Source organism: Varroa destructor, unplaced genomic scaffold (genome assembly GCF_002443255.2).
Source record: "Varroa destructor unplaced genomic scaffold, Vdes_3.0 BEIS01000007.1, whole genome shotgun sequence".
Classification (NCBI taxonomy): domain Eukaryota; kingdom Metazoa; phylum Arthropoda; class Arachnida; order Mesostigmata; family Varroidae; genus Varroa; species Varroa destructor.
The window spans coordinates 20474296-20483072 of record NW_019211460.1 but is presented as its reverse complement, the minus strand read 5'-3'; the positions used below and the strand labels follow the sequence as shown (position 1 = coordinate 20483072).

Here is an 8777-nt window from a genome sequence, read left to right as displayed (position 1 = left end):
TTAAGTTTAAAATTTCAAATTAGCTGCCCACTACCTTGACATTCTTTTTCATAGTGGATTATTATGTACATATGTAGCCATGGAGCGCGTACCTCTGAGGAATACTTACCCCTGGCCATAGGTGTTAGCATGAGCAAGTTTACGAGGGCAGCCCCGTGTCCGTGTCCAAATACGGTCACATTTCGAGCGTCTCCTCCGAACTCAGCAACGTTCCCTGCGACCCAGTGGAGAGCGGCGACCACGTCCAAAAGACCATTGTTACCACCTCGCCCGTTCTCCATTGGTGGTAAGAAGCCTACAAAACAATACAAAAAAAAAAAAAAAAAAAAAGGAAAAACAGGAGAAAGTAGCAAGAGAACATTGCTGTCTTGTAATTATGGATAATTTATCAGCTATCGATTATTAGCATAAGTGAACGTTATCCAAATGAGATCAGACTGCGTACAATGTACCTGGCATGATGAAGAAGCTTAGACAGAATAATGTTTCCACAATTCCTATACATACATGTAAAGTAAATTCAAGAAATGAAATTCATTATTTCTATTATTCTATTGACTAAAATCGATGGGAAAGGGTTTCTTTTAACATGATACTTCTATCTTATCGATTTGTTGAAAGTGTTAAAACGCCACTGAAACTGTGGCGTATACGATAGTTTCTAGAAGATAATATACATGAAGTATTACAACAGACAGCTGAAATGTTACGGCAGTAATGCTTTAATCAAACTAATGCAATTGTTGGCTAATGAAGATGACATCTCTGGCCATCAACCACGATAGACGCCATCTTTGTCGTTTTGTATTGTGTTTACGAAAGCTGCCCTAATAGTTGGCCCGATCATCACAGCAGGCTCTAAGGCAGAGAGTCCATCTAAGGCTGAACCTGCTCTAAAGGTTGACTGCTTCATGCTTAGCCAAAGCGGTTACTCAAACGGATATGTCATAACGATACCTGGAAGGTTGGTTAATTGAGACCTTACCTTTTAGATGCAATGCTCACGCCTACAGCAGTTGGGCGGATTTTTCAGAGGCCAAGCTAGTCCAAAAATTTATACTCAAAGATCACCGCGCTGACTTTGGCTATGAGGTGATTTTATGTAATGTAATATAAAAATAAAATAGTTGTAACGTTTACGTTAGCTACTGTTTGTAGTTACGGAAGCCTATAGCGTTCTTTCTTTCTACTAAAGAAACCTTTGTTACTTCTTAGCAACGAAAATCGGCTCAACGAATTACGCCGTATACATACTGCCTGACGCAATACTCTTTAGATAGATCGTTTATATATTGCAAAGTTTTTCGTAGTAATAGTATTTCTTAACGTGACGTTGTGAAGGCACGTAGGCAAATCGGGAAACTGGCCCTCAGGCATGTACCGGCGCACTGCATGAACGTATAATAGATTCTGTTGGCACAACGCTAAGCCTTAATAATTACGAAGTCGAACGTTTTCTAAAACAGGTTAACTTTGACGTCTTTGCAATATTATGAGCCACTGTATAAAAGGCCTGTGACAGCCTTTCGATGCACCTTAAGTAATACTTCCAAAGGTAATGCGCGTACAAGTACCTGTTACCTGCCGCTCAGGTTTAAGTTTGCCATTCTTATGAGACTCACCGTCTGCTCGAGTGAAATCTATCTCTTGTAAGTGTAAACCATGGTCGTCGCCCATTCAATGGAAGCTGAGGTTTGTAGACTGCTTTAAAATCTAGCTATATTAAAAAAAAAAAGCGGTCCTACGTAGCGTATGAAGCGATGCTACTTACGAGACACCGTTCTAAATTAGCATGAACGGTGATGTTGGATTTTCACAGATATTTGTGTTCTATACTTAGAAAATTTGGAACGTACCTATTAACGAGACACCAGTAAGGTGATCTAAGAATTAACCCTTGCTTATAGGGAGCTCACTTTAGATATCTTTCTAATATGTATGGGCGTCCTACAAAGTAATATATATATACTTGGTTTATTACGACAAAATGCGCGATGATGAATCAACGTCTTAATCTGTATTTAAATATGTTTCTTCAGAGATTCAACTGCTAACACATATGCTATATGAATTCTAATTCCTGCCACTGTATGAACGCTAGCAATTGTATTACTGCGTTCGACCAGGAACACCATCATTACAGTAGCTTGGTCATCAGACGACTGGAGCCTAATATTGGGAAGCAATGGCCTTACTTGCTCCGAAAATGCTACAATGGGCACATTCTCGGGCTAGCTACCCTAATCGGTCGATGAGTAATCGGTCGACCGAGCGTTCAGGCCCTGTCAGTTCCCATTTGCCGTTACAGTGCTTTCTTTGCTGTCGTAACCATCCTTAATAGGCCAACTACATCTTTTGGCAAGGACAGTACCGCACTACGTTTCCCTTCATCCAGTCTTTCTATGAAATGCAGCTAGGAAACCAGACGACAAAAGCTGTCAAGGCGGCTGCGAAAGCCATTCGCTGGCGCCACAGTCGACTATGCCGGGCCTGCGCTAAAAACCTTGCCGTGTTAATCGTGGACTTCTGCCTAGCCTGCGTCAGACAACGCTTTAACGGTAAGCAACGACGAGAACGCTGGCGTCAGCTGAAAGAGCTGGGATTGGCGATGGCAGGCCGGCCTTGTCCTTGGATGAAGCAAACACCGCGCAGCGGTCCAGACCAACTAAAGCGAGTCAGGGCATGGCGTCCATCGGAAAAGATCCGGGGAGCTGCAGAGTACAGGCAGATGACATTAGGATGCTGCAGAGTATCATTGCGTCTTACTATTAAGAATCATAGGATAAACCAGCAACACCCCAGCACTCGCAGCGTGACAATACATGTAGGTTTATGACAAGCAAAGGCAAGCAAGCGGTTAGGAGTTGTAGTAATCGGTGGTCTTACTCGTAAAGAGGTGGCCTAAGCGGTTTATGTCGGCTTTGAACTGGCTTAAAACGTTCTTGCGTCAATGTATCTGCGGGTTGTATTTGTTTCCCGTTTTCTTTAGCCTTCCTCATCCTACAGCTGTTGCGTGCACGTAGGAAAAAAAGGACGAAGGAGCTTTTTCGTTAGAAGAATGGAAATTGCACCGCAGAAAAACACGACCTCACGTTTAGAAGATGGAATGTCGCCTACCGTCTTAAGCATTTGCTTACACCCAGCCAACTAACTAACAAACCGATTTTCGTTCCGTTGGTAAAGACACAGACAGAGAAACCAACACAATCAGAAAGTAGGCCACGTAATGGCTCGGCGAGATCAAGAGCAAAAGACAAAAACGAACAAGAATAGTAGTAACGATTGTACTTGTAAACAACGAATGGGGTACTCTTCATTTGTTAAGGCAAGGTACGAATGTTGCGGTAGGACTGCGACTCTGGCCTTGGCCCAATGCAGGAAGAAAAACAAACAGCAGCAAAACTCAATTTTTCCTGGAGGGCAAATCACTTGTCAGTATGCAGACTACCGCATTCTATCGTTGTTGAGCGAAAGCAACGATTTAACGGCAACTCTGTAAAGCAGACAATAGAGACCTTCTCACAAGGTTTAATTCCGAGATCATGCAGAGGAAGTACGACGGTTTTTAGCGTTAAGTCCAATCGGGCTTTTTAGCGTTGAGAAAGACAGGAGACCATTCTCCTATCGACATGAGGCTTTTGCGGCCACATAGCGCTTCGAAATACCAAGCGATAATAAACACGTGAAAATATTTCTCTTGTACCACAATCAAAATGAATAGTAAATTAGCACAGGGATGTTTTAATGGAGTTTAGGACGGTATTATATTTAACACCGAAATCAAAGAATCGATGTAACACTTTCTCACCGAGGTATCTCTCTAGTCGTCCCCCCTTCAGATAGGGGAATTCCCACACAGGGTGCGTCAAGTGCACATGAAAGTTCGAGTCCATTCGATACTCGCGCTTCATTAAAATGCAAAGTACATTAATGAGATTAGGGCCTGTGGGTACGCACAACTCCTCGCCTGCAAAAATGATACCCTTCAAGAACAGCCTTTGCTACGCCTCTTACGATGAAAATTCGCCAACCCATGAACGTATTGTATATTCTCAGAATATGAAACCAATAGGATACTCAAGTGCTTGGGGTCTATCCATTCATCTTCGTTGATTATACAGAATCAACTGTTTGCGGTCTTTATGATGACCCTAAATAATGACGATTGCTTAGAATTAAAACTGCAGTGTCTTAGAGACGATAGATTCAGAATGCTTACGCAATATTCTTAGTCCGACGCGAGCAAAGGGAACGGCTCTAATGTACAATCATTCGGTTAATTATTATTCCTGCTATGATGAAAAGTTCGCTACGAAACTTGTATAACCTAAATCACGAATTCTACCTATTTTTAGAAACACGAATAACCTTCACGATCGAATTTCCTAGTTCACAAAGAAGGACTGCGCTCAGCACTTTCGATGTCAAAAGCTTTTAGATCTCTCCGCCCCAAAAGCTGAACACCACAGCCAACTTAGAGGACAGGTAAGTATTTCTAGATTCGTTCATTGAGTACACGTTTCCATTCGATCCGTTGTTGCGGCTAACAAACCAACGACTGCTATACAACTGGAACGAGGTCCAGCAATACTAACGTTTCGCAAAGTACGCTTTTCAATTACGATCGTAGTAGAAAGCCGAATTAAATATACCTTAGAACAAAAGCTATTAGGGAGTGAAGTATCCTGATGGTGAAGATGTGCTTAGAGTGCTTTCTTTCCTGCATTGCTCAGTATTTCGTGTTCTTCGACAAGCGAACAACATTTTAAGCAGCATCAGGCAAACGATCATGAGAGACCACCAGGTCTAGCAGTCAAGGCCTGCTGCCGACAATTGTTATCGAGGACAACTATGAGGGAGCGTCATGGTCTGGTGATAACAGAAGGCTGAAGTAATCGTGCGTAGCTTACTTTGCATAAATTCCAAAATGAACTTTGGTCTTCAGACTTTTCCACGTCTAACTTTGCCACCCCTTCGTCTGGCCGGGCCAATCGATACTAAGAAGAAAAACTATTCCTAGAAAAGTAAAGGGCGATAATGTATGCGCCGCGTTTAACGGCACTCCGCTTTGCTCACACGCACTCCACACGCCGCCCATGATGTACAAGAATGGCCCGCACTAAGTGCTGCAAGCCTTCTTCCAGTTCGCAACTCTCGCTTGGTTTGTTTCATCTTCTTAACACCACGTTGCCGCTCTGTCCCATAAAGGCTTCCCAAGCGTCTCCGGGCCTCACTCCCATGTCCATCGGGAGTGAAGCCCGGAGACGACGGATCGATCGCTCTCTCGCCAAAACAGTCCTGAGTTCTGTCGGGACACTGATGTCATAGTCAGCAAGGACGACTTACAATGAGTCCTGGGCAAATACATGAACAACATGTAACACTGGACAAGGACACAGTCTAGGCCAAGCCAAGTGTCTAGGACTCTATCAGTCCTACGTTAGAAGGACGTGCGTGCCGTTGAATAAATGCAGTGTACTCCTGGTTACGAAACACCTAGCAAAAGTGGATGTTCGGCCAGGGACTTGCATCTCACCTTTTCCTGCTGCTAGGCAAGATTATCTTCTGCTTGCTGTCTATAATGCTAGCATATATAAACAAGAGGGTACCAAGGGCACTAAACAAAAGAAATGGTAAAACGATAGCCGAGCGAACGGCTGTTAACGCGTTCATATTTATCCCCTCCATTAGATGACTGCCTTTGAGTTCTCATAGGAGCATTATTGGATACGTTGACATCAGCGCTAGCAATTTCAATTTCTCGCTCAATAGCAACAACGATAAAATAGATTTCGTCGTTAACGACTATATTAGAGTATTTATACAGACTAACTAATTTGTAAAGCACATATGAAGTTGTACGTGTGCTAGGATCGTTCTTACATGCACACCACAGTCAATTCAGTCTTAAACAAATGAGGCATTGCTACATTCACACGTACATTATTAAGGGAGGAGAGCTAGATACAGATCTTATACTGGAGTGTTGTATCTTGAGATGGAATTTCCTAATTCAACTTTATATGCTACAAAAATGCTGTTTATAAGCCACAACGTACAGTATTGTATGGCACATAATTGCATCACTAGCGTGGAATGGTATTTGAATGTATGTCCTCAGCTTGACCTCAATGCACACCGGCGTCTCATTTGATCGTATACAAAACCGTGCATTATGGCTATGCTCCTCAAGCAGCTGACATTTTCTAGATAATCATTAATTTTTCACTATTATACATTGCGCAAACTCTTTAGATAATTCTATATATAAAGATCTATAGAATGTGGTCTATTAGATTAATAATAGTATTAGCACTAGTACTGCCAGTACAAATTGTTTAACATTACCTAACATTGGGTATTGTTTTGACGTTAGGTACTTACCAAATATGCCCAGTCGGTAATTCAGGGTGATGACTACGACGTTTCCGTGACTCGCGAGGACACTGCCGTCGTATGAATTGCCGGAGTTCCACTCATAGGATTCTCCATGGATAAAAACCATAACTGGAAGCCGAATCGGCTCTCGACCAACTACAAGAGAGAACCACACATGGTGATCAGGCTTGATAACAACTCGTGCCTAAATAAAGCCAGAGTTTAATACAATGTTTATCATTGACTGGCCTTTATAATGTTATTAAGCCTCCAGGAATTATAGAGCACGCTAAGGCGAATCAAAAAGAATTCTTCGAAACTTTTCTAAAAGACAGTGACTCGATGTTGAGTCTTAAGAAAACCTAAGCCATAAGCCTTTGATCTCAAGTGCTTTCTGTACCGTCATATGACCCTATCCAACAACATAAAGCTCAATAACAAAACCCAATTATATATATATATATATATGTACTTACATCGTGCGTATTATATCAAATTGTTGCGCATGTATTGTTTGATTACCGCCTGACAACAATGAGTAACAAGTGTTGACTAGTTAGTTGCATTTTTTAATGTAAAACAACTATACTTTAATATCATACTCCCCTTTATTATTTACACATTAAAGCTAGCGCTCTGGGAGTTTCCCAATAGCTGTGTGCTTATGATTGCTATTATCTGAAGCCTTATGAATGGGCGACGTACCCATTGCCCCACTCTGGCTTCCTCAACTCAAGACGTAATTGAAATGTCGCGATTAGTTTTTCTATTTCCAGTAATATCTAGTACAAACAATGAACTCTGATACTCAATGGAACTACAAGGATGCCCGAATCTATTCAGCATATATACTTTTTGTTTTGCTCGACATCGTCTTGATTCTTTTCTACTAAGCGGCACAGGCTGATCCAGATCTCATCTATGCTTCCATATCGTTCGCTGGTAATATTAGTTGCTCATATTTACCTTAGACTACAGTACACGAGTTTTTATGCGTCATGGTCTCAATTCGTCAAGAAATAATTTTTGCTTTACATTTATTTTCCTCCATCTTTCCTATGTGTTTCGTGAGATTCTATATATGGCCGCTAGGGGGAGCATTGTAAATTTCTTTTTTTTTTTTTTTGTTTTACTCAAAAATTAGCGTGAGTTCAATAATTTGTTAGTTGTTGTAATGTAGTCACCTCTCTTATGGTCTTCAACTTACCAATTTTAGCTCACTAAGCCTTTGCACTAGTAAGTGAGTGTTGTTTCGATAGAAGCCTCTTTTCTTTACGCTTTGATCATTATTTGATAGACGCTCTCAGTTTCGAAAAACAAAAACTCAATCGCTAAATGCTAATTTTCAAAGCTAATCTACATGTTTGCCCCTAAAGTCATTACTCTCGTCTAATGCCCAATCATCTTATCGTTATGGATATCCAAGGACTCAATGTAAATATTTACCAAATTTTGACCGTGTAAGCGAAACGTTATTCAAACTTTTCATACTGCTAAACTGCTTTGCGTAGCCCATCATAATCTGACGCTGTAAACTCCAGGAAAACTATTTAACATATGACCAGATTTGCGTTAAAGGAAGTATAAAAATTTAAATAGCTCCTGATAACAGACCTGTGAGCTTAAAGCGAGGCATGGCCACGGGTCCCCCCGGATTAGAATTAACAGCCTCCGATTTAGCAACCGAAAACCTAGCCGTCCGAATTACTGTAGAAGTTAATAAAATACATCGTTATCTTGAACATCCACAATATTATAACATACCATTGTCCAGTTTTACGAACTGCCAAATAAACAAGTAGATAGATCGTCGAAACTATTCGCAAAGGCGTATATTGACATTTTCCTTAGATTCAGAAATTGTAAGGTATCTGTTGGAATGGTGCTTCCAATGCAAGTTTTCATCTGAGATATGTCGTGTCAATATACGCCGAACTTGGCTAGTCTATACTTCAAACAACGTTGATTTCCGATGGGACTGGGAAACTCGAGAACATCTCCCACTTGATTTATATTTCATAACAGCCAGTCAGCCAGCCAGACCAGGCAGCCTATATGCCTGATCTGCGTTTCCGCCAACTATATCTGCAAATGTGCCTGTTTCGAGAGACACTAGCAGGAATTATCCGCTGCTGGTTTCTTGAGTATTGCTCTTGGTTGAGGTTTCCAAAGTCTTTCGTATGATTCTTTGGGAAGCCGACGCTTACTTGCCAATTCAGAAAGGCTCATCTCGAACGCATGGAGCAGAGTCACATGGTCGGAGCCCATGTGAGATGGCGTCGACGACGCCATGGTCTAGACCAACCCTGACTGCAGCGATCAGCGACTTCGCTCTGTCCGAAAGAGCAATCCTACGATAGCATAGATAGTCGATTCGGTGATGGGTCGTCGGTTCAGGT

The 8777-nt window shown here is 41.7% G+C and overlaps 1 protein-coding gene across 1 annotated transcript in view; it reads right to left on the bottom strand.

Annotated features, from left to right (window-relative positions):
• Positions 1-8777, bottom strand: part of LOC111253986 (neuroligin-4, Y-linked-like) — a 42703-nt gene that overhangs the window by 12859 nt on the left and 21067 nt on the right. Inside the window, exons 2-3 of the mRNA XM_022814342.2 lie at positions 6385-6534; positions 110-295 (exon numbers count right to left, since the gene is read on the bottom strand). Of these exons, the coding sequence (XP_022670077.1) occupies positions 110-295; positions 6385-6534 (336 nt within the window). The remainder of the gene's footprint in view (positions 1-109; positions 296-6384; positions 6535-8777) is intronic.